This window comes from Ceratotherium simum, chromosome 1 (genome assembly GCF_057802395.1).
Source record: "Ceratotherium simum simum isolate JZ-2026a chromosome 1, ASM5780239v1, whole genome shotgun sequence".
In the NCBI taxonomy this organism is placed as follows: Eukaryota; Metazoa; Chordata; class Mammalia; order Perissodactyla; family Rhinocerotidae; genus Ceratotherium; species Ceratotherium simum.
Window position 1 is genome coordinate 109,116,055 of NC_141900.1, and position 25,811 is coordinate 109,141,865.

At 38.4% G+C, this 25,811-nt stretch overlaps 1 protein-coding gene across 2 annotated transcripts in view; it reads left to right on the forward strand.

Annotated features, from left to right (window-relative positions):
* The window catches only part of UBE3C (ubiquitin protein ligase E3C), a 140,788-nt gene that overhangs the window by 22,387 nt on the left and 92,590 nt on the right, over positions 1-25,811 (forward strand). Inside the window, exons 2-5 of one of the 2 annotated variants that reach the window (XM_087433750.1) lie at positions 8,319-8,372; positions 11,924-11,998; positions 12,465-12,611; positions 16,116-16,231. In XM_087433750.1, coding sequence (XP_087289876.1) covers positions 8,319-8,372; positions 11,924-11,998; positions 12,465-12,611; positions 16,116-16,231 — 392 coding nt within the window. The remainder of the gene's footprint in view (positions 1-8,318; positions 8,373-11,923; positions 11,999-12,464; positions 12,612-16,115; positions 16,232-25,811) is intronic. The other variant, XM_087433758.1, reaches the window with a different exon arrangement.

Below are 25,811 nucleotides of genomic sequence, written 5' to 3' on the forward strand. Positions count from 1 at the left end.
GTGCTGTGTGCTAGGTACACTTCGATGAACCTCACATGTACCAAAGCAATCTGTTCACATTAATGAACTCACCCGTTTGTCATGTGGAGCAATAGGAATGTTGGTGGTCTTTTAGGGAGAGCTTTATGGGAAACATGACATTTAAGCTGAATCTCACCTAAGATGAGTGGGTGCTTGCTAGGTGTTGGTGTCAAGAGGGAAGGCTAGATTGGCCAGAAGGAGCAGGGCGTTTGAGACTTGGGGAGAGCAAGATGTGCTTGAGGCGACATCAGGAGATGGTGTGAGAGTAGTAGTCAGGAAAAGAGGAAATGTTTTGACCATAATATTCCTATGCTAAGGCTGTTTGTACTTGCTCCCTTAGAGTACATGGTGGTGCTCAGATAGGCTACCATGAAATAGAAAGATGAGGGCAGTGTAATAGGTTATACATAAATTTGGCTAATTTAAACATTTGAGCATTGAGAAGAGATGGTGTTCAGTGATCTCTTAGGAAATGGTTATGAGAGCAGATTGCAGTTTGGGTTTTTTGGTGTTTTTTTTTATTGATGTCTTAATAGTTTATAACATTGTGAAATTTTGGTGGTACATTATTGTTTGTCAGTCACCATATAAATGCCTCCCTTCACCCTTTGTGCCCACCCCCCCAACCCCCTTGCCCCTGGTAACCACCCTACAGTTCTCTCTGTCCATGTGTTGGTTTATATTCCACATATGAGTGAAATCATGCGGTGTTTGTCTTTCTCTCTCTGCCTTATTTTGCTTAACATAATACCCTCCACGTCCATCCATGTTGTTGCAAATGGGACGATGTTGTCTTTTTTTATGGCTGAGTAGTATTCATTGTGTATATATACCACATCTTCTTGATCCAATCATCAGTCAAGGGACACTTGGGTTGCTTCCACTTCCTGGCTATAGTGAATAATGCTGCGATGAACATAGGGGTGCTTAAGCCTCTTTGGATTGTTGATTTCAGGTTCGTTGGGTAGATACCCAGTAGTGGGATAGCTGGATCACAGGTTATTTCTATTTTTAATTTTTTGAGGAATCTCCATACTGTTTTGCATAGAGGCTGCACCAGTTTGCATTCCCACCAGCAGTGAATGAGGCTTCCCATATCTCCACAAGCTCTCCAACATTTGTTGGTTTTTGTCTTGGTGATTATAGCCATTCTAATGGGTGTAAGGTGATATCTTAGTGTAGTTTAGATTTGCATTTCCCTGATGATTAGTGGTGTTGAACATCTTTTCATATGCCTATTGGCCACCTGTATATCTTCTTTGGAGAAGTGTCTGTTCATTTCCTCTGCCCATTTTTTGATCGGGTTGTTTGTTTTTTTGTTGTTCAGTTGTGTGAGTTCTTTATATATTATGGAGATTAACCCCTTGTTGGATATATGATTTGCAAATATTTTCTCCCAGCTGGTGGATTGTCTATTCATTTTGATCCTGGTTTCATTTGCCTTGTAGAAGCTCTTTAATCTAATGAAGTCCCACTTGTTTATTTTTTCTTTAGTTTCCCTTGTCTGAGTAGACATGGTATCCAAAAATATTCCTTTATGAACAATGTCAAATAGTGTATTGCCTATATTTTCTTCTAGGAGTTTTATAGTTTCAGGTCTCACCTTCAGGTCTTGGATCCCTTTTGAGTTGATTTTTGTGAATGGTGAAAGCAGGTGGTCTACTTTCGTTCTTTTGCAAGTGGCTGTCCAGTTTTCCCAGCACCATTTATTTTTTTATTTTTTTTTTTTTTAAATCTTTTTTTTTTTTTTTTTAAGATTTTATTTATTTATTTTTCCCCCAAAGCCCCAGTAGATAGTTGTCTGTCATAGCTGCACATCATTCTAGTTGCTGTATGTGGGACGCGGCCTCAGCGTGGCCGGAGGAGCGGTGCGTCGGTGCTGCGTCGGTTCACACCCGGGATCCGAACCTGGGCCGCCGGCAGCCGAGCGCACTCACTTAACCGTTAAGCCACGGGGCCAGCCCCCCAGCACCATTTATTGAAGAGACTTTCCTTTCTCCATTATATGTTCTTAGCTCCTTTGTCAAAGAGTAGCTGTCCGTAGATGTGTGGTTTTATTTCTGGGCTTTCAGTTCTGTTCCATTGATCTGTGTGTCTGTTTTTGTACCAGTACCAAGCTGTTTCGATTACTGTTGCTTTGTAGTATGTTTTGAAGTTAGGGATTGTGATGCCTCCAGCTTTGTTCTTTTTTCTCAGGATTGCTTTAGCTATTTGGGGTCTTTTGTTGCCCCATATGAATTTTAGTATTCTTTGTTCTATTTCTGTGAGGAATGTCATTGGGAATCTGATTGGGATTGCATTGAATCTGTAGATTGCTTTAGGTAATATAGACATTTTAACTATGTTTATTTTTCCAATCCATATGCATGGGATATCTTTCCATTTCTTTATGTCATCATTGATTTCTTTCAATAATGTCTTATAGTTTTCATTGTATAGGTCTTTCACCTCCTTGGTTAGATTTATTCCTAGATATTTTATTCTTTTTGTTGCGATTATAAATGGAATTATCTTTTTGAGTTCTCTCTCTGTTAGTTTGTTATTAGCATACAGAAATGCAACTGATTTTTGTAAGTTGATTTTGTACCCTGCCACTTGGCTGTAGTTGTTGATTATTTCTAATAGTTTTCCAATGGATTCTTTAGGGTTTTCTTTATATAAAATCATGTCATCTGCAAATAGTGAGAGTTTCACTTCTTCATTGCCTATTTGGATTCCTTTTATTCCTTTTTCTTGCCTAATTGCTCTGGCCAAAACCTCCAGTACTATGTTGAATAAGAGTGGCGAGAGTGGGCACCCTTGTCTTGTTCCTGTTCTCAGAGGAATGGCTTCCAGTTTTTCCCCATTGAGTATGATGCTGGCTGTGGCCGTAATAATATGGCCTTTATTATGTTGAGGTACTTTCTTTCTATACCCCTTTTGTTGAGGTTTATCATAAATGGATGTTGGATCTTGTCAAATGCCTTCTCTGCATCTATTGAGATGATCATGTGGTTTTTATTCCTCGTTTTGTTAATGTGCTGTATCACGTTGATTGATTCGCACATGTTGAACCATCCCTGCGTCACTGGTATAGATCCCACTTGGTCATGGTGTATGATCTTTTTAACATATTGCTGTATTCGGTTTGCCAATATTTTGTCGAGGATTTTTGCATCTATGTTCATCAGTGATATTGGTCTGTAGTTTTACATCTTTGTGTTGTCCTTGTCTGGCTTTGGTATCAGGGTGATGTTGGCCTCATGGAATGTGTTGGGAAGTGTTCCATCTTCCTCTGTTTTTTGGAATAGTTTGAGAAGGATAGGTATTAGATCTTCTTTGAATGTTTGGTAAAATTCTCCGGAGAAGCCATCTGGTCCTGGAGTTTTATTTTTGGGGAGGTTTTTGATTACTGTTTCAATCTCTTTACTTGTGATTGGTCTATTCAGATTCTCTATTTCTTCTTGGTTCAGTTTTGGGAGGTTGTATGAATCTGAGAATTTGTCCATTTCTTTTAGGTTGTCCAATTTGTTGGCATATAGTTTTTCGTAGTATTCTCTTATAATCCTTTGTATTTCTGTGGTATCTGTTGTAGTTGTTCCTCTTTCATTTCTGATTTTATTTATTTGAGCCTTCTCTCTTTTTTTCTTGGTGAGTCTGGCTAAGGGTTTGTCAATTTTTTTATCTTCTCAAAGAACCAGCTCTTGTTCTGCTGTTTTTTTGGTTTCAATTCTACTTATTTCTGTGCTAATTTTTATTATTTCTCTCCTTCTGCTGACTTTGGGCTTTGTTTGTTCTTCTTTTTCTAATTCTGTTAGGCATAGTTTAAGGTTGCTTATTTGGGATTTTTCTTGTTTGTTAAGGTGGGCCTGTATTGCTATGAGTTTCCCTCTCAGGACCGCTTTTGCTGCATCTCATATGAGTTGGTATGGCGTATTTTCGTCTTCATTCGTTTCCAGATATTTTTTGATTTCTCCTTTAATTTCATCCATGATCCATTGGTTGTTCAGTAGCATGTTGGTTAATCTCCACATCTTTGTCACTTTCCCAGTTATTTTCTTGTAGTTGATTTCTAGTTTCATAGCATTATGGTCAGAAAAGATGCTTGTTATGATTTCAATCTTCTTAAATTTATAGAGGCTTGCCTTATTTCCCAACATATGGTCTATCCTTGAGAATGTTCCATGCGTGCTTGAGAAGAATGTGTAGTCAGCTGTTTTTGGATGGAGTGCTCTGTATATGTCTAAGTCCATCTCATCTAGTTTTTGGTTTAAGTCCACTATTTCCTTATTGACTTTTTGTCTGAATGATCTATCCATTGATGTAAGTGGGGTATTAAGATCCTCTACTGTTATAGTGTTGTTGTTAATATCTCCGTTTAGGTTTGTTAATAGTTACTTTATGAACTTTGGTGCTCATATGTTGGGTGCATATATATTTATAATTGATAGGTCTTCTTGGTGGAGTGTCCCTTTTATCGTTATATATTGCCCCTCTTTGTGTCTCATTACCTGTTTCATCTTGAAGTCTACTTTGTCTGATATAAGTATGGCAATACCTGCTTTCTTTTGTTTGCCATTAGCTTGGAGTATTGTCTTCCATCCTTTCACTCTAAGCTTGTGTTTGTCTTTAGAACTGAGATATGTTTCCTGGAGACAGCATATTGTTGGGTCTTGCTTTTTAATCCATCCCGCCACTCTGTGTCTTTTGATTGGGGAATTCAATCCATTTACATTTAGAGTGATTATTGATATATGAGGGCTTAATGTTGCCATTTTATCACTTATTTTCCAGTTCTTTTGCATTTCTTTTGTTTCTCGTCCCGTGTGTGTCAGACTACCAATTCACTTTCATAGTTCTGTACGATGGCTCTTTTAGTTTTCTCTTTATTTATCATATGTGATTCTGTTCTGATTGTTTAGTGGTTACCTTGAGGGGCGTTTGTTTTAAAGGGTTGGCAGCCCTGTGTGAGGTGATGCAGGTAGAGATGGGAAGCCATGGAAGGAGTTTAAGCTGAAGTGTTAGGTGATACACTTTCACTTTCAGTCCATGCTTCTTCCATTGTTTTATTACCTCTTGACTTAACTTGCCAGTCCCATAGACATCTCATCATCAGTGAATTTTAAGTTTATCATCCTCTCCCTTCCATCCCATACTGTCTTGATTTATGGTTCATGTAGCCAGAGGTAGAGTTCTCAGATTCATCCTCAATTTCCGACCTCTGACTCCTACACAGAGAGTCCAGGTCAGGCCCCCTCTCTTTCATCCTTTACTTTCCTTCCCAGCAGTTGTGCTCTCGTGCCTCTCTCCTGCTTCACGTGCTTTCTCCCTCTGCTGGGATGTTTTCCCATCTCGTCATCATCTTGCTGAACACCACCTTCTAGGATTTCTTTCGAATTCACCTTTTCTTCTGAGTGTTCTCTGAGTCACTGGGGCAGGGTACCTCTTCTTTCTCCATGGTGTCTTCTTATACCCTGTGCATGCCTCTATTAAAATGTGTACTCACGAGGGTAAGGACCGAGTCTGTTTTATTCAGGCTTTATTGGTAGTGTCTAGAATTGTGTCTGGCCCACATAAGTAGGCTTCTTTTCTCGCGCCAAACTATGAACCCCCGAATGGAGACGTTCTCTGAAATGAGGAATATAAGAAGATGCTCTGGTTCTGATCTGGAATTTGGTTACAAGTTCAGGTGCTACATATTGACAGTTCACATAGTTTATGGTCATTGATTATGTACTCTATCACACTTGTTCTTTGTGTACTAAATTGGTTTTTTATGGCAACCTTTGTGTCCTTGGTCTCTTTGATTGCTTAGTTCACCTTTTCTGGACATTCTGTGTCCTTTGTTTCTCAGCTTCTCCTGCTCCCCATGCTTTCTGAACTCATACTAAATTTTGGTGATAAAATTTTTTTTCTGTGGCCTCTCCCTCCCCGCCAGCCTCCTTTCTGATAGACCTTCCAGATTATGTATTATGGGGACAAAAGATTTTTTTTTAATTTCTCAAAATGCAAAATAATATGATCATATCATACTTAATGTTCTTTTTCAAAGTAATTAGCACACTGCTTAATGGCTTAGGCTCTGGACATGTCTGAATTCAGATCTTGGCCCTACCTCTTTTGAATCTCAATTTTCTTATCTGTAAACAGGAAAAATAATGGTACTTAGCTCAGAAGGTTGTTCTGAGGAATACATGAATTAGCCAAATCCAAGGTTTAGAATGTTGCTTTGGCATATGGGGAGAGAGCCTGCAGGCTGTGTGAGTTTCTGTGTTGCACACGTGTCCTCCTCTCTCTGTCCTTCCTGTGGTAGGGCACAGTGCACAGGTCTAGACACATCAGTGTTGGGGGCGGCTGGCGCTGTTCCTGGAGTCGACTTTCCTGTGTGACTGACTTCATGCGTGGCATGGGTCGATCTCTCCCTGTAGACTTTTCTCTTTTCTCTGTTAAATGTTTAGAGAGCATGAGTAGTCTTTGAAAGAAAGGCCTTAACATTTTTAAAAATATGATTTTGTTGTTGAAATTGCATATCATGTTTTGTGTGCATGTGTGTATCCAGTACTTTGGATTTGCTTGCTTTGCTTGTTTTGAAATGAGGGGTCTTTTAAGTAGGAAACTTCATAGCCCCTGAACACAGGTGAGAGAAGTGACCTTCACATTTATATGGTGTCCTGTGTCCAGCGATTTTAATCTACAGGTAATCAAAAGTGAAGAATATTCATCCTCAACGTGTCCAGCAGTGCTTCTTATGCTTCATGGCTCCTCCCTTATCTTGAGCTTCAAACTTAAAGTACAGTTTCTGAGACATTCTGGTGTGCACTTAGAAGCCAATTATGCTTTTTGATACATAGTACCTATTTTAATTTTTAAAATATTGCAGCCTAGGTGCTGTGTTGCAGGTATCCAAAAGTGCTTTTCAGCTGTTATGGTTACTCCTCCTTTTAGACTACTTTGTTTTACTTAAAGGAAATGTTCATTCATTCATTTTATAAATATTTATTGAATGCCTACATGTGCCATACACTGAAGCATATGATAAGGACATGGTGGTAAGGAACAGATGAGGTCCTCAAACCCATGGAACTTTTAGATTTGTGACGACTAAGCTTATTGGTGTGTTGAAGTAAGTTTAGTGACTGTTTTGCCGATACGTACCATTTTTTTTAAGGTAAAATGTTGGTTTATTTTATTTCCGACATTAGGTATGTTTTTTTGTAGTTGTAACAGTGTATACTATTTTAAGAAATCTTGGCTCTTTAGCTATAAACAAATATGAACATATATTAAATCTGGACAAATGGAGATAGAAGGAAAAGAAATTATAGACATAAACATACCAATTCTATTCATAAATAAATATAATGACTAAAAATATGTCTATATTTTTATCTGGAAGGTTTCTGTAATTCTGGACATCCTAACTTTGCGCTTTTACTTTAGGTTTTTCATCCCTCCCCCCTTTAATTAATTAAGTTTAAAACAAAATATTTTTATGACTTTGGACTGTGTGGTACATAAAGGCTTTTTATTTGAAATTTGAGAAATGAAATTTTTTGTAATGGAAAATATCTGGAGGATTTATTTCTTTGGCTTTAAATTTTGTCAGTGAGAAACTTTTCATTCTACACATTGTGTGTTCATTCACATATCAATATATAATTTTAAATTGGCTTAATTACTTGCTTTCTGACACTATCCTAAAGGAATATATGTTTTTAAGAAATTTAAGTTTATTAAGTTTTCTAAAGATTCATATGTAATGTCTGAGACCTTTAATTTAGTTCCTTCTGCATACCAACTGACTTTGTTCAAAATTTAATTTTACTTATGATGAAAAAATATTTTAAAAAATTTGGTAATGATAAATTGATTTTTTTCATTGAATTTTTATTGAGATAATTGTAGACTCACATGCAGCTGTTAGAAATAACATGGAAAGGTCCCTTATTCACATTGCCTAATTTCCCCTGGGGATTATATTTTGCAGAACTATGGTGCATATCACAACCAGAATATTGACATTGATACAATACACTGATCTTACTCAGATCTCCCCAGTTGTACTTGAACTCACTTGTGTGTGTAAAGCAGTCAGATTTTATTCTTAGTAAACTACTGAAATACTAACTGTAATAAGATCTGTGATCTCGGGGGAAAACTATTTAACCTCTTGTGCCTCAGATTTCTCATTAAGTCAGATGGTTCAATTGGATGATCTTTAGAATCCTTTTTCGGCCAAAACATTCTATAATTTTTGTGTGAGAGTATTTTAGAATTTGAAATTATAACCTTTATCTTTTCTCTCTTTTTGTGTTTAGGAAGAAAAGGCTTCTCTTTTACATCGTACTCAGGAAGAAAGAAGAAAGAGAGAGGTAAAAACAGTTTTGTAATAGTCTCTCCAGACGAGCATTTTTCCAAAGCATTTAAATAAGTCTTGGTTTTATTGTTATATGCATATAGGTATATGTATGTTCTATCTGACATAATATATATATTTTTATATGTATTAAGCTTTAGAAACATTTTCTGGATTTGTTGGATTTTACGGTAAGTCACTTATTCTGGAACCAGTGTAGAAAAGATGGGAAATGGGCTTTTAGTTTACTTATTGCTTAAGATATGGTTTCCAGATCATCTAGAAAGTCTTAGTATATAATTTTCATATTTTGCCAAGCAAAAGGAGAAAAGTCACTGTTGAGGGAAATATCTTAACTATTGTGAAGGAGGTAAATAAATGAAAGGAGCCAGTGGCAGTCATTGTTTTATTCTTTATTTTACATTCCATCTTTCTGGTGATAATTTCTTAAACTGGCTTTACTTTGTTGATTAATCAGCAATTGTAGTATCTTGTGATCTGCTTTTCTAGATGGTTTTTTTGTTTTCCTTTGTTTTTTAATAATTCATTCTTTTAACAAATATTAATTGAGAGCTTGCTATATTTCAGGTACTGTTCTGCTTACTGGGTATATAGACAGTGAATAAGACAGCCAGTGTTCCTGCTTGGTGATAGAGCACAGATAGTAACCAAGCTCCTGAGATGGTGATGAGTGCTGTGAAGGCAGTAGAGCACTGTGATAGTAACTGGGAAGGCCTGATTTGGGTCGGGTATTTAGGGAAGGATTCTCTGAGCTGGTTAGAGTTGAGCTAACTTCTGAAGGATGAAAAAGAAGCTGCCTTGTGAAAAACTGGAGGAAAAGCATTATTGGTTAAGGGAACAGCAAATGCAGACTCTTAGGCTGGGTTCCTCAATCTCAGCACTGTTGACATTTTGGACCAGATAATTCTTTGTTGTGGGGGACTATCCTGTACATTGGAGAATGTTTAGTGGCATCCGTGGCCTCTACCCAGTAGATGCTGCAACATTCCCTCCCCCACCATTGAGATAACCAAAAATGTCTCCAGAAATTACCAAATGTCCCCTGGGTAGTAAAATTGCCCTCAGTTGAAAATCACTGTTCAAACAAGATAAGTACTTATTGGTTGATGTCTTTCATCTTTTCTGGAAAATTCTCAGCCATCATCTCTTCCAGTAGTGCTTCTGCTCCATTCTGCCTTTCCTCTTGTTCTTGGACTCCAATTACAAATATATTCAACCTTGCATTATGCCCTATATATCTCCTATACTCTTTTCTGTGTATTTATTCTTTTGACTATCTATGCTTTGGTTTGGATATTTTCTTCTGACCTAACTTCTAATTTACAAATGATCTCTTTAGTGATGTCTAATTGTTAAATACATCCATTGAGTTCTTAATTTCAGTGCTAGAATTTTCTTTGATTCTTTTATTTCCCAGTTTTCTTTTAATTTCTTGAACATAATTGTAGATTTTTAAAGATAGTGTTTAAACACCAGTATTTGGATGTCCTCTGGCTTTGTTTCTATTGTTTGTCCTCTTGATTTTTAGTTCTTGTCTTTTGCCTGGTTATTTTTGGTTGAATACTAGACATTGCATATGCCAAGCTGCAGAGAAATCTTCAGGCTCTAGAATGTGATCTCTTCCTTTGGAGAGTGTTAGATTTGCTTTTGGCAGGCAGTAGAGAGAGGGAAAAGTCAACTTTAACTAATACACAGTTGAGCTGGTTTTAAACTGGCCTTCAGTCCTTGTGAGGCTTGATCTATTTCCAGTACACCTAACATGTTGCCTTTAGGTCCCAACCAGAAGGCTGGAGTGTTTCTGAGACTTCTTCCTCAGTGAACAACTGAATGAATAAAAATGAATGTTTTGAAAACTCATGGAATGATGTATGAGTTTTTAATTAAGTGCTCTTGGAATCATAGTAGTGAATAGGTTCCCAAACCAGGTTTAAGCTCAAGGGTTCCCATGTTGTAATCGTTTCAGGCTCAGACAGTACACTTGCATGACCTGATGGTGTTCTCTAATACCAGGATTGAGTGAGTGTGTGTGTGTTTCAACCCTGGTAGGTGGCATTCATAGAAGACATGAAACAATGTCATGTGGTAAGACAGAGTACAGATTTTAGTGTCACATCTGAGTGTGAATTCTTTTTTTTTTTTTTTTTTTTTTTTTTTGGGAGGGAGATCAGCCCTGAGCTAACACCTGTGCTAATCTTCCTCTTTTTGCTGAGGAAGACTGGCTGTGAGCTAACATCTATTGCCAATCCTCCTCCTTTTTTTCCTTCCCCAAAGCCCCAGTAGATAGTTGTGTGTCATAGCTGCACATCCTTCTAGTTGCTGTATGTGGGACGCGGCCTCAGCATGGCCGGAGAAGGGGTGCCTCGGTGCGTGCCCCGGATCCGAACCCTGGCCGCCAACAGCAGAGCGCGTGCACTTAACCGCTGAGCCACCGGGCCGGCCCCTGAGTGTGAATTCTGACTCTCTTACATCTTTTGGCATCACTTAGTCTTTATGGAAATCTCAGTTTCTCCATCTTTAAAATAGGAGTAATACTCACTTGTAAGGTTATTGTATGAGTGCATGTGAAGTGTCTCTCTTAGGGCTAGCACATAGTAGGCCCTCAAACAGTGGTAGCTGCAATGGTTATGATGATGATGATGAAGCATATATATTTTTGCTAGGCCACTGAAAATTTTAAAGATGGTCTCAGAAAAATTAGAGTTTTCTCAAATTGTTTTCTCTATTGTTTCTTGGAACAAGAAAGTGTCCTTTAAGATAGATGTTTGTTTTGTCTGTGTGTATTCTCCTTGTGTTTAAAACTAAAGCTTTTTATAAAAGTCTTACTACGCTGGTGGGATTATAAAATGGTGTAGCCATTTTGGAAAACAGTCTAGCAGTTCCTCAAATGTTAATTCCACTCCTAGGTTATACTTTCAAGAGAAACGAAAACCTATGTGCACACAAAAACTTGTACACAAATGTCCACACAGCATTATTCATAATAGCCCAAAGTGGAAACAGCCCAAATGTCCCTCAGCTAATAAATGGATAAACAAAATGTGAGACATCCGTACAGTGGAATCTTAATTGGCCGTGAAAAGGAGTAAAATACCGATAGATGCTACAACATAGATGAATCTTGAAAACATCATGCCAAATGAGAAAAGCCAGACACAAAAGGCCACATATTATATGAATCTATCATATGAAATGTCCAGAATAGGCAAGTCCACACAGACAGAAAACTGATTAGTGGTTGCCACAGGCAGAGGGAGGTAACGGTAGAGGAGTGGGGCCAGGGAATGAGGGGTGACTGCTAATGGGTACAGGGGGGTTTTTTGAGGAGTGAGTGATGAAAGTGTTCTAAAATTAGATAGTGGTGATGGTTGCACAACTTTGAATATATTAAAAGTTGGTGAATATATTAAAAGTTGGTGAATGGTACACTTCAGTGAATTTTGTGGTACGTGGATTATATAGCTGATTTTTTTTTTTTTTTTGAAGTCTTTACTAGCTAAATGTCATTTTCACTGATTCTGACTGTTTTATCCTCCCTCCAATATTCAGGAAGAAAGGCGAAGATTGAAAAATGCAATAATTATCCAGTCATTTATTCGAGGCTATAGAGACAGAAAACAGCAAGTAAGTTTGTTTTTAAAATGAGAAAGAATTAGAAGAGCATGCGAGAGCTTATTGTAAATGTGGCCTTGCATTCTTAGAATCATTTTGTATGTATTTTTGTACACCTGTTTAATGAAAGTTAATGCTGATATTAGTATTTTCCCCAATAATTAACTTTATTAGTTTATATTCACATAAAGATTTATAGATAGGTGAGTTTTTAGGTGATTTTTAAATAATAAAATACAAACATAGACCAAGCCACAGCTTAAGATCAAAATAGAGGAAAGTAGTGGAAGGCTCTTTTAGTGGGCATTTAATGATCTTTCAGTACATTCCAGGTTTTTTGGTTTTTATAACCTTTTACTGATAACTCCACCACAACGACACTTTAATTGTCTATTTGCACCGCTCCTGTTAAAACATTTAGACCATAACAATTATGTGCTGGTGTACTATATTTGTGTATTGTTTTGTTTGTTTTCAGTATTCCATCCAAAGAAGTGCATTTGATCGCTGCGCTAACTTGTCACAGTCTGGTGGCACTTTTTCCATTGCTAATGGTCCCAACCTTACCCTTTTGGTGAGGCAACTTCTGTTTTTTTACAAACAGAATGAAGACTCAAAACGTTTGGTGAGTGTTAACTCCGTTTTCACTTATCCTTGTTTACATATTTTCCAGCCTTTTTTTTTGTAATGTTGTCAGATGACCCCTCCAATATGTCTCGCCTTGATGAACTTTTCCTCAGGCAGCTGTAGTAGGTCATCTTTGTGGTAATGTGTTTTACCTCTTAAAAATCAATGTAAATTTGCAGTAGGCTTTTTCATTATTTTATTATGGAAAATTTCAAATATGCGAAAAAGTAGAATAATATGTTGAGCCATCCACCATGTACCCATTACCCAGTCTGGACAGCCATTAACACCTTGTTTCACACAGAACCCTCCACACCTGTGCCCTTGGTCATTGTGAAGTGCATTCAAAGTATCATAGCATGTTATCTGTAAATACTTTAATATAAATCTCTAAAATCTGTCTCCTAAAACATCCAAAATATAATTGTGTTACTTTAAAATTTTATAAACTTCTGATGTTATCAAAGATGAGGAACAGTGTGTATTAATGGTATAAAATACATATAAATGATATATTATATAAATACATATAGATGAATAATCTTTTAAAAAGTGGAACTTGTTATTATATTCTGATTCCCAGGAAATATTAAGAGGTTCATGTATAAGTGTTAGGTTAGATAAGTATTTATTCTTAGAAATTCTTGTTTACTTGTAATAAAAATTTCAAATTGTATTAAAAGATGGGTATACAATGAAAAGTAAATCTTCCATACTACAACCATACATACTAGAAAGATCCCCATATGAAATGTAAGTACAGAGGACAGAGGAATACTTTATTGCTTATCTGGTGTCTGGCTTTAAAACCCAGCATTGTTTCCTGAGTTGAGGTAGGCTGGAATATGGGAAGAACTTTCCATAAACTGGAGCCAGTCTAGAGAGACAGTACAAGTGGCTTAATCCACCCATTCTGGACCTTCCTTAAGTGCAGGCTCTTTCCGGGCTTTCTATCTGAAGTTTATGAGAAAAAGAATCAGAAAAAAGTACAACAGCAGGTAACCTGGCTTTCTTTCTGGAACAGTCCGTCCCCATCTTCATGTACTCTAATCTTGTAGATTGAAAGATCACTGAGGAGCACAGATGTGTGGGCTTCAGTCGTTTATGTCTCTCCAGAGCACCACTTTCCTTAGGAGATGCTCTTGCCGTGCTCCATGTGTAAGGCCTGATCATTACGCCCCGTGTGGTTTCTAAACGTGGTGCAGCTGCACAGCCCTGCTTCAGCAGCCGTGGTGAAAGGCTTGGAGCTGAATGTGTGCGTTTGACTCCAGGTCTCAAGCCGAAACAGAGCAAATTGCTCAGGTGCAGATTCTGAAACCCTGAACAGAATGAAATATCGTCAAACCTGGTTAATGTAACAAAAGTGAACCTAAATGTTTATTCAGTTTGCAAACAAAAATGCAAGAATAATTAATTAATCCTGTGTGGGGAGAAAGTCTCCTGCCCCAGTCTTTGGGTTCCCTAATTCCCATTCTAGGAGCAAGTGTAACACCACTTTTGATAGTTTTTCTAAGATACTCTCTGCAAAACAAAGAATATATGGCTATCCCTTCCTCACCTCCGCCCTTTATTTATTTTATTGTTATGACTTTAAATATGGTCTCTGCTAAAATTGTGTACTACGATTATATCTTCTTTTGTGTATGGTTTTCTTGAATTATTCTGAAGTTAATAATTGCCTCACTTTTGTTTAATTTTCTTTGAATCTCTTGATAAAGTCTTCTTCCACCTTCCAACAGTGCTGTAAAATGCTTCTCAGTACAGTTTTCCGTGATGAGCGATGTCAGGTAATCTGAGGCTCTTTTTCCCCTGGAGCTGTTCCTCCTCCATCCCAGGAACTTCTTGTCCCAGGCCTGCCGTTATCCTGGGAAAGCCTTTTGCTTTGCTTCGGTTTCAGATCCTCTTTCCTGATTTCATATCTTTTTGCTTTCTTGGTTTACTCCCTTGTTTTATTGATATGCATCCTCAGTTGACTTCCTGAGAAAGGATAAATAAGAAGGAAAGTTTTTAAAACTTTACTCGTCTACATTTAGTAAATAATAGCAACAACAACAAAAAGTTAAGCAAAGTAAATGTTTAATGTAGTGATACCAGAACATTTTGGATGATATCGGTACATTTGTCAAGGTTGTAAAATACAGTATCAAAATCCAGTCCAGAAGTGTTCAAGTAAAATTTCCTAAACAACTTGAAACATGACTACTTGATTAATATATTTACAGCCTTATTCTTATAATTCCTACAATTGCCCTTTAGATGTTTATAGTGTTTGGTTACTGTATGTCCTATTTTTATTTGTTAATAGATAGTACAAATTTTAGAATGAACTACATGTCAGAAAGGGCAGAAAGTATTTGTATCCAATTGGTTCCTGAGAAAAGATGGACAAGGCAGCCCCAGACACCTCAGGAAGAAAGCGTGTGTGTAGGCAAATTAGTATTTTGAGTGGCTCACAGAGTTATTTCTACCCAATTTAGGACATACCCTAATTTGTTATGCAAAATGCTTTTGCATTAGTATTTTAATTGTTTGATAACATTTTATATCCATAAGTGTTACTGTAAAAGCAGAAAGTCCTTAAAGATAACAGGCAAAGGAAAGGTTATGTGGCACACTTAAGAAGCTATCTTAATTTTAACTGGTTCTAAATGGGCCTTATGAAATGAACAAATAACAGTCTGTTTTATAAAAATATAGTAAGAAAGTAGAAGAGATTTCTTGTTAGGTATTGAGTTTTCAAAACCATTTATGGCAGCTATGTCCATACTAGATAGTCAGGCCTCCCGGATGCAAGTTAGACAGAAACCTAACCCAACATTGCTGAACTCGTTGACCAGTCGTGTCCAGGAGAATGGGGAGTTCCGGTCAGCCCGGACACATAGCTGACCTTTTTCTTTTTTTTTCCCTCAGCTATATTGAGGTATAATTGGCAAATAGAATTGAAAGATATTTAAAGTACACACTGTGATGATTTGACATATGTAAACATTGTGAAAGGATTCCTCCCATCTAGTTAAGTAACACATCCGTCACCTTACATGTTACACCCTGACCATTTATGGGGAATCGTGGGGCCATATGATTGCCTTTTCTACCAGAATTTCATGAAGTTAGGGAAGGGGAGTATCCAAAAGAGGAAAAAGGTAAAAAGAAGAAACAGATATCCTGTGTAACTTATGATTAATATTGTGTTTCTCATATATTTTTATTATGGACTGCTGATTTTTGCAAATGAACTGTTTCAGATTTACATGAGTTTTATGTGTACTTTGTTTTAATAATAAATTTAGTAATTTAGCTTAATACTAATGTGCTATTTTAAGATGGAAAATTGAAAATGTGTATACTACTAAGTAAAATCTGACTTAGAAGGTTCACTTGTTATCATGTTTTAAGTAAGTATCTATTTCCCACTTAAAGACATTTGGAATGTGATGTAATTTAGTAAAGAATTAGCTTTTTGTGGATCGAGAGTTGTAATTTGTATGTTTTGCTGTTTCAGATATGGCTGTATCAGAACTTAATTAAACACAGCTCTCTGTTTGTCCAGCAGTTGGACGGGTCTGAGAGACTTACATGCTTGTTTCAAATAAAGAGGTTGATGAGCCTCTGTTGCAGGTAAAGCCCATTGATGTCAGCAACTTATATAAGGTGGTCATCACTTTGACTGTCTAGAGGAACGCCTTTTGGTTTTCATTTTCTGAGACTGTGGTTTCCCTTTTTTTGAGACTCTGAAATATTCTGTGTGTTACAAATTTCACTTCTGGTGATTCTGGCCTGTAGAAATTAAAACGTAGATATAAATACCTTCCAGATGACATTTTTTTTTCAAGTATGCCCTGGAATTATCTTGTCAAATGTCAGACATCCTGGTTACTAGTGATGGATTGGCCAATTGAGAGGACTCTGCTGTGAGAATGACTCAGTTTGCCAAGGGTGTCTGCCAAAATACAGGCTCTTTAGAATAGGCCTTTCATCAGGCTCGTTATGCTTTATGTATGAACTTAGAATAAGTCACTCCCATGACTTTCTTGGATTCAGTCTATAAAACACCACATTTAAGTGATGGGAGCTGTTGTACCTGACTGAAAGAGCAAGTTAACATCTTTACCATTTTTTAAAAAATTGCTTATGTCTGCACAGTAACAAAATTTTAAAGTGATTCTGAGCCTTCAATGTAATTTCGTTAATTTTCTGGAAGCTGCAGGTAGTAAAGTTTATTGAGGATTGTGATCAAAACTAGGCCTTTTTAAGTGACTTTTCCAAAATACTAAGCTGGACTAAAGATGGGAGTGGAGAACCTGTTAGAAGAGAGAGAACCCAAAGGATCACAACTCCCAAGAGTTCTTTTTTCCTAACCCCTTGTATTTCTTGGGGAAATTTTTACTTTGAAAAACACATTTTATACATTTATTCTCTAAAGCAGGAGTCAGCAAACTTTTTCTGTAAATGCCTAGATAGCAAGTATTTTAAGGTTTGTGGGCCACCTGTTATCTCTGTTATATATACTTTATTCTCTTTTTTTCCCTTTAAATATGTAAGGAGCACCCTTCACTCAAGAGCCATACACAGTCTTGGCTGGTCTGGCCCACGGGTTGTAGTTGGTGCACACCTAGCGTACTTTTGAAGATACTCCTTTAGTAAGCAATTTTAATAGATGATATATCAAAATGTAATTTCTCCATTTTTTTCCCAACTTTTTGTTTTGAAAAATTTCTAACACCAGAAAAGTTGAAAGAGTCCATTTATACCCTCCACCTAGATTCAAAAGCTAACATTGTGCCACATGTGCTTTCTTTCTGTCCACGCGTACATGTTGTTTTTCTGAAGCACTTGAAAGTAAGATGCAAACATCATGATGCTTCACCCCAAGTCACGAGATGTCTCCTAGGAATGGCACATTCTCTGATACAATCATGCTGTTTTCACATCTCAGATAATTAACAGTAATTCTCTAATATCATGTATTATACACTCCATATTCAGATTTCCTCACTTATCTCAAAAATATCTTTTTGTTTGTTTTAATGATCCTAGGATCCATTCGTTTCACTTATTCCTTTACCTCCTGTGTTTCCTATAAACTGGAAGTCAGGTCTAGAGGAAAGTTTTTCAGCCTTGTCCTTTTGACATTTTAGGCTGGACCATTCTCTGTTATGGATGCGGTCCTGTGCATTGTAGGATGTTTGGCAGCATCCCTACCCTCTACCTACTCTTAACCAAACATGTCTCCAGACACTGCCAAATGTTGCCCCCAGTGAGAGCCACTGATATGGAGGCTTTATTTGATTCAATTTAAACATTTTTAACAAGAATGTTTCATAGCAGGTCATGTGAGAGTCATATTGCATCAAGTGGAGAGAGACATACTGAGGTATAGACCCTTATTAGTGAGGCTAAGTGAAGGTGGAAACTACTTTCTCTCTGTTGTGAAGGTACATTTTTTTTCTTTGTCATTAGCAGTAGTCTACGGGATGGTAATTTGGTATTATGTGGATACTACCTTTCATCCAGTGATTTTAGCATTTGTTGATTGATGATCTATGCCTGAATCAGTTGTAACATCCATGGTTTGTAAAATGGTGATTTTTCTAATTCTGTTGTTTCTTCACTGTTAGTTGGCATTATTTTGTTTGTGAAGAAGACCCTTCTTCCTTTTCTCTTCAGTCTCAGTAAGCCCCCATATATTTTTACAAATATAATATATGATAGTAAATTATTCTTTTTGATGGTCATGTTTAGGTGGAGGGAGCTCTTTAAGGAGCTCCTGTGTCCTTTTGACGTGGTCCCCTTAGTTGTTTGAGAGCATCTTTGCTTTCTGTGACCACAAAATATCCTGGGCTCAACTTATACTTCTCCTGGAAGCCCAGGCTTGGGGCTATTTCCTCAAAGGAATCTGGTTCTTTTTGCTGAAGAGTGAAGTTTTACCAAAGTGAAATTAAAAGGGTAACATGAGAAATTTTATGTCAAGTGCGTGATAGTAATAAGCCAACAATCTTATCTGCCATGTGTAGGACATTGAATTTTAGGTGCTTTGGCAAGTTATCAGAGAAAGAGTGTGTGTGCTTGCTTCTGCTCTTAAAGATCTTTTCATGTCCGTAGGAATTCGAGATAAGTTTGTTTTGTTTGTTTGTTTTTTCTGTGAGGAAGATCAGCCCCGAGCTCACATTCATGCTAATCCTCCTCTTTTTGCTGAGGAAGACTGGCTCTGAGCTAACATCTATTGCCAATCCTCCTCTTTTTTTTTCCCCAAAGCACCAGTAGATAGTTGTATGTCATAGTTGCACATCTTTCTAGTTGCTGTATGTGGGATGCGGCCTCAGCATGGCTGGAGAAGCGGTGCGTTGGTACGCGCCTGGGATCCGAACCCGGGCCGCCAGTAGCAGAGCACGCGCACTTAACCGCTAAGCCATGGGGCCGGCCCCAAGATAAGTTTTTAAGAGCTAGAAAAGTAGGGTTTTACATTAAGAAGATCATGTACCTCATTATGTATAAAATACTTGAATCACTAGGTAACATGGAAGTTGATGCCACATAACTTGAGGATTAGTGGAATTTGGATCAGTGCAGTATTGAAGTGTAGAGGTCAGAAGATCTGGATTCTAGTACTGTCTGTGGCTTGCCGGCTTAGGGGCCTGATGTGAGTTACTGGATCTGCTTTTCCTTAATTGTAAAGTGAGGAATGTTGGATGAGACAGGTCCTCCCAGGTCCAGTGCTTCAGTACTCTGGATGGTTGGACTGATGGGTAACCTCTACTCAAAAGAAAATGGTCTGCTAGTCACCTCAATCCTTCAAGCTATCTTTTCCTTTCCTTGGACACTGCATTTCAAGGTGTTATGGGCTCGCAAGACCTAATGGTACAGGGATCGTAGTTGGCATCTAGCACAACTCTTAAGGTATACATTTTCTGTGTCATTTTTATGTAATACTAACAGTGGTTGTAAACAGCTACTTATCTACTTAAAGTAAATTTATTTTGAAAATAAAGATAATTTTTAAAAGCTAATGAATATTAACATTACTTATATTTCTTCTTAAGTGAGCATCCATTAGGGACAACGTTGGGGTTGGCCAACCAGTTCCTACTAAGTGCTCCGCCCAGTTCTCAGCACTGGGATAGGGCTGTGACAAGGCAGAGAAGGGTCCTGCCCACTTGGAGCTTATAGCTCATCTGGGAGACTGAGAATAAACATAAATAAGTAAAATATAAATGTCTTTATACAGAAAAGATAAATGCTAAGTGTTAAGGAGGAAAAAGGGAAGACAGGGGGATGTGAAATTTGGGGAGAGTGGGTTGACCTGAGAGACGTTAGAGAGGGAAGGTGTCCTTGAGAAGGTGACTAGGAGGGAGGGGTGAAACTGGCTGTGCAGGTATCAGAGTCTGCCTGGTGTACTGGGAGTGCACAAGGGGACGGGGATGGGAACGGGGACGGGGTGAGAGAGCAGACAGGTTATCGGACAGGGAAGGGATTTTCTGTAGGACTTTGGCTTTCATACTGAGACAGCAGGGAAGCCAAAGGAGAGTTTGAGCAAAGAGTGACATGACCTGAATTTTCTTTCTTCCCTAACTCTTGTAATGTTTACGAAATTTTCTAACAGAAAAGAGTAGAAAAGTGGTACAGTAAGTGCTCATTTGCCTGCCATCTACAGTCAACAGTTTTTAACCTTGTTGACCACTGTTAACAGTTTGCTGAATCATTTCCAAGTAACAGTGACATTCCACTCACTAAATACTTCAGCATCCGTCTCCCAAAAGGACACTCCTACATACCACAGTTCCATTATTACACCTATAAAAATGGTTGAGAATAATATTAACTAACACTAGAGTGACCAGTCTGGTTTAACAGTCCTAGTGATAGTCCCCCTTCACTCAGAAATGGCTCATGTTGGTCATTTTAATACCCATTTTCAAATTTTGTTTTCAAAATATATTTTATAGCTGTTTTCCTTCCTTCCTTCCTCCCTCCCTCCTTTTCGCCCTCTCTCCCTCCCTCCCTCCCAGAATCTAATTGACCACACATTACCTTTGATGTCTCCTAGATCTTTTAATCTGAAATAGCTCCTCCCACCTCCACACCTCTAATTTATGTTTTAATAGAGCTGAGACTAGTGTGTTGAAAATGGACTGCAGGGGAGTAGTAGCAGAAACAGGGATCAGTTAGAGACAGCAGTAACCCAGCCAATAAATGGTGGTGGGCCATGGTGATGGCAGTGGGAGTGACATGAGTTGGTTGGATTCTGGTAGAGTCCACGGGCTTTACCAACAGGCTGCATGTAGGATTTCAAATAATGAGGAGTCAAGGGTGGATACCAGTTTTGGTTTGAGCATTTAGGAGGATGAGGTGGTTTTAAATACTAGGGAACATAAACATGGATGAGATGAAGTGAATTGTGTAGAAAGAGAAGAGAACCAAAGACTGATCCCTGGGGCACCGCCACATTCGGAGGTTGTAGAGAAAGGAGTCCAAGGCCCTGGCATCCAGGTAAAGAAAGCACAGGGGAGGAGGGCAGATGGGTGCAGTGGGGGAGGTCACCAGCATAGATGAAATCAGAGAATTGATCATTGAGTTATTAATGTTCAATATTATTTTCCAAAAGTAAAAGCAGGACTCCCATAAGAATGTGTCAGTGATTTTATTTAACCCATTAATTAATGAGGGAACCAGTAAGATGTTACAAATGATTCAAATGAGGACTTACCTTACAGGAATTTATATTCTGTATCTGACAAAAACCTTTTGCATTGCCAGGAACAGGAATAATTTGTATAGCTCTGTATGGGAAAGGTTCCTATTGGTTTTCTGAAAGTTGTCTTCTACCTCTCCAGAGTTGTAAAGTAGCCTAGTGGAAGACAAGGTAGAGGAGGTAACCCAATGAGTGAGCTGGACAGACCACCCAGTGATCTTTTTTTTTGCCTATTCCACAGTCTTTGGCAATTTTTCCCGATAGTAATACCATTGGTGACTTTGATGAGCACAGTGGTGGGGGAAGGTCTGATTAAATCAGATTTAAGAGGAATTATAAATAATGAGGAGTTCTGCAGAGGGAGCAGAGACATGGAATAGTAGTTGTTAAGGGCAGTGGGATGTAGAGATTAACTTAAAAATTAATAGCATGCTTGTTGATGATCCAGTATGAGAGGGAAAATTGCAGGAGAAAGACTTGCTGACACAATGCCTCTGAGTGTAGTTGGAGGGCTATAGGATTTGGCCTTGGATGGGAACAAGGATAGTTTATTCATATTTTCAAGAAACAACCCAGTTAAAAGATTGGGTAAAAGATTTGAGCACTTTTAAAAATGAGACATATGAATGATCAGTAAGTACGAAAAGATATTCAGCATCATAAATAATCAGGGAAATACAAACTCAAATCACAGTGAAGTACAATTACACACCCATTAGAATGGCTAAAATTTTTAAAAGTATTAATACCAAGTGTTAAGGATATTGAGCAACTGGCACGCTCATATACTGCTGTTACAAGTTTTGTGGTTTCTTATAAAGTTAAATATGTAGCTACCATGTGACCTAGTGATTCCACACCTAGGAATTTACCCAAGAGAAATGAAACGTAGGTCCACACAAAGGCTTATCCTTGAATGTTCATAACAACTTTATTTATAATAGCAAAAGACTGGAAATAACCCAAATGTCCATCAACATGTGAATAGATAGACAAAATGTGGTATTTCCATGCTGTGGAATCCTGCTAGCAATAAAAAGGACCAAGTTTTTGACACTTATTGGATGAATCTCTGAAAGATGCTTAGTGTAAGAATCTAGATATTATCTGAGTGCATTGCAGTGAGAGATGAGACCTCTCCAGGGACTGGGACATTGGCGGTGGCCATTGCTGTGGCCTGGTGTGGGCGTGCTGACACAGACGCCATTGGAGTTCTCCCTGGGGCCTGCTAGCCCAGGTCTGCCCCACCCACTAGAGCACTGATTTAATCCAGCTCAGCCAGGGCAGGCAGCCCACCCTAGAGACTGGCCCCATCCAACAACAAGCCCTCAGGAAACTTGTGGGCCCGCATAGATTGGTGACTGGATTCTCTGCAGCCTGTCAACTGAGCCCACTTCAGTGGGGCAGGGCATGCACAAGAAGCGGGTGGAGAGTGTGGGGCAGTGGTGAAGTGTGTGGGGCTCCCACCATGGAGAGACTGGGTCCACTTCAGGAGGTCGGGGCACGCACACGGGGCAGGACTGTGTTGACTGTGTGTGTGGACCTGTGGGTGGCAGGGCTTGTCAGCTGCAGAAGACTTGTTCTTCTCAAAGACCCACATAGGGGGTTTGCCGCACCTTCCAAAGCCTGAAACAATTGAGTGCTCCCCTGCCTGAGGCCAGCCCCACCCAGCTGCAATCCTCAGAGAGCTGACAAGAAACCTAAAGGCTGGAGGCTTATAGCATTTGTAAGCCCCTGAGTGTAACAACCTGCCACGCTGGGGGCCTACTCACTTAAAAGAAATACTGCAACACAAATGTGGTATTAGAACTTGCAGCCAACTGTGCTGGGGCTCCCCACACCCGATAAAGAGACTGAAGGGCCCGCAACAACTACAAGCAGCTGAGCATTGCAACAGCTGGCCAGGAGCATAACTCGGCCTCCTGGGCGCCTACAGGGAGAGCAAACAGGCCACAACAGAAGGACACATGTAGCCCACATAGGGGTCACCCCTGGAACATTGAGAACTGAGGGAAGCACACTGCAGGCCTGCTAAGGTATCACTTATATAAGGTCACCTATCCAAGAGCAGGAGACGTAGCTGACCTACCTAATACGTAGACACAAGCACAGGGAAAGAGGCAAAATGAGGAGGCAAAGGAATACATTCCAAGTAAGGGAACAGGACAAAACCCCAGAAAAGGAACTAAGTGAAACAGAAATGAGCAACCTACCCAACAGAGAGTTCAAACAGAGAGTGTTAAGGATGTTCACTGATCTGGGGAGAAGAATAGATGAACTCAGTGAGAATATCAACAAAGAAATGGAAGATATAAAAAAGAACCAATCAGAAATGAAGAATACAGTACTGGAAATGAAAAATTCACTAGAGGGACTCAAATGCAGAGTAGAGGATACAGAAGAACAGATCTGCGAGCTGGATGAAAGACTAGAAGAAATTACCCAAGCTGAACAGGTAAAAGAGAAAAGAATTAAAAAGAGTAAGGACAGTCTAAGGGACCTCTGGGACAATATCAAGCACACTAACATCCGTGTTATAGGTGTCCCGGAAGGAGAAGAGCGAGACAAAGGGGAAGAGAATCTATTTCAAGAAATAGTAGATGAAAACTTCCCTAACCTAAGGAAGGAAACAGATATCCAGGTACAGGAAGCACAGAGAGCACCAAACAAGATAAACCCAAAGAGGCCCACACCAAGACACATCATAATCAAAATGTCCAGAATTAAAGATAAAGAGAGAATCCTAAAAGCCGCAAGAGAAAGACAAGTTACATACAAAGGAAACCCCAAAAGGCTATCAGCTGACTTCTCAGCAGAAACCTTACAGGCTAGAAGAGAGTGGCATGATATATTTAAAGTGCTAAAAGGAGAAAACTTACAGCCAAGAATACTCTACCCAGCAAGGTTATCATTCAAAATGGAAGGAGAGATCAAAAATTTCCCAGGCAAGCAAAAATTAAAGGAGTTTGTCACCAAGAAACCAGTGCTACAGGAAATGTTGAAGGGACTGATTTAAGGGGAAACAAGAAGACCACAAATAGGAAAAATTATCTGTTTCCATGATAAGAGGGTAATGGATACAAATGCACAAAAAAGAGGTTAGATATGATATCAAAAACATAAAATGAGGGAGGAGGGGAGTTAAAGAGTAGAGCTTTCAGACAGAGGTAAAACTAAAGAGACCATCAATTCTGTATAGAAGGAGAAAGGAACAGGGAAGGACCACTAAAACACTGAGAAAAAAAAAAAAAGTTTGAAAATGGCAGTAAGTACATACTTATCAATAGCTACTTTAAACGTCAATGGACTAAATGTTCCAATTAAAAGGCATAGGGTGGCTGATTGGATAAAACAACAAGACCCATATATATGCTGCATATAAGAGACACACTTCAGACCTCAAGACACTCACAAACTGAAAGTGAAAGGATGGAAAAAGATACTCCACGCAAATGACAATGAAAAGAAAGCTGGGGTAGCAGTACTCATATCAGACAAAATAGACTTTAAAACAAAAACTGTAAAAAGAGACAAGGGCATTACATAATGATCGAGGGAAAAGTCCAACAAGAGGATATAACACTTGTAAATATCTACGCACCCAATGTAGGTGCACCTAAATATATAAAGCAATTATTAACAGACATAAAAAGAGAAATAGACAGTAACACAATAATAGTAGGGGACTTTAACACTCCACTTACACCAATGGATAGATCATCCAACCAGAAGATCAATAAAGAATCATCGGCCTTAAATGACACACTAGAACAGACGGACCTAGTAGATATATACAGAGCATTCCATCCAAAAACTGAAGAATACACGTTCTTTTCAAATGCACATGGAACATTCTCCAGGATTGATCACATATTAGGCCACAAAACAAGTCTCCATAAATTTAAGAAGATTGAAATAATACCAAGCATCTTTTCTGACCACAGCGGTATGAAACTAGAAATCAACTATAGGAAGAAAACCAGAAAAGCCACAAATACATGGAGATTAAACAAAATGCTACTGAACAACGATTGCGTCAACAAAGAAATCAAAGGAGAAATCCAAAAATACCTGGAGACAAATGAAAATGAAAATACGACATGCCAGAATTTATGGGATACAGCAAAAGCGGTTCTAAGAGGGAAGTTTATAGCAATACAGGCCTATCTCAACAAACAAGAAAAATCTCAAACAATCTAACAATGCACCTAAAGGAACTGGAAAAAGAAGAACAAACAAAGCCCAAAATCAGTACAAGAAGGGAAATAATAAAAATCAGAGCAGAAATAAATGAAATAGAGACCAAAAAAACAATAGAAAAAATTAATAAAACCAAGAGCTGGTTCTTTGAAAAGATCAACAAAATTGACAAACCTTTAGCTAGACTCACCAAGAAAAAAAGAGAGAAGGCACAAATAAGTAAAATCAGAAATGAAAGAGGAGAAATTACAACAGACACCTCAGAAATACAAAAGATTATAAGAGACTACTATGAAAAGCTATATGCCA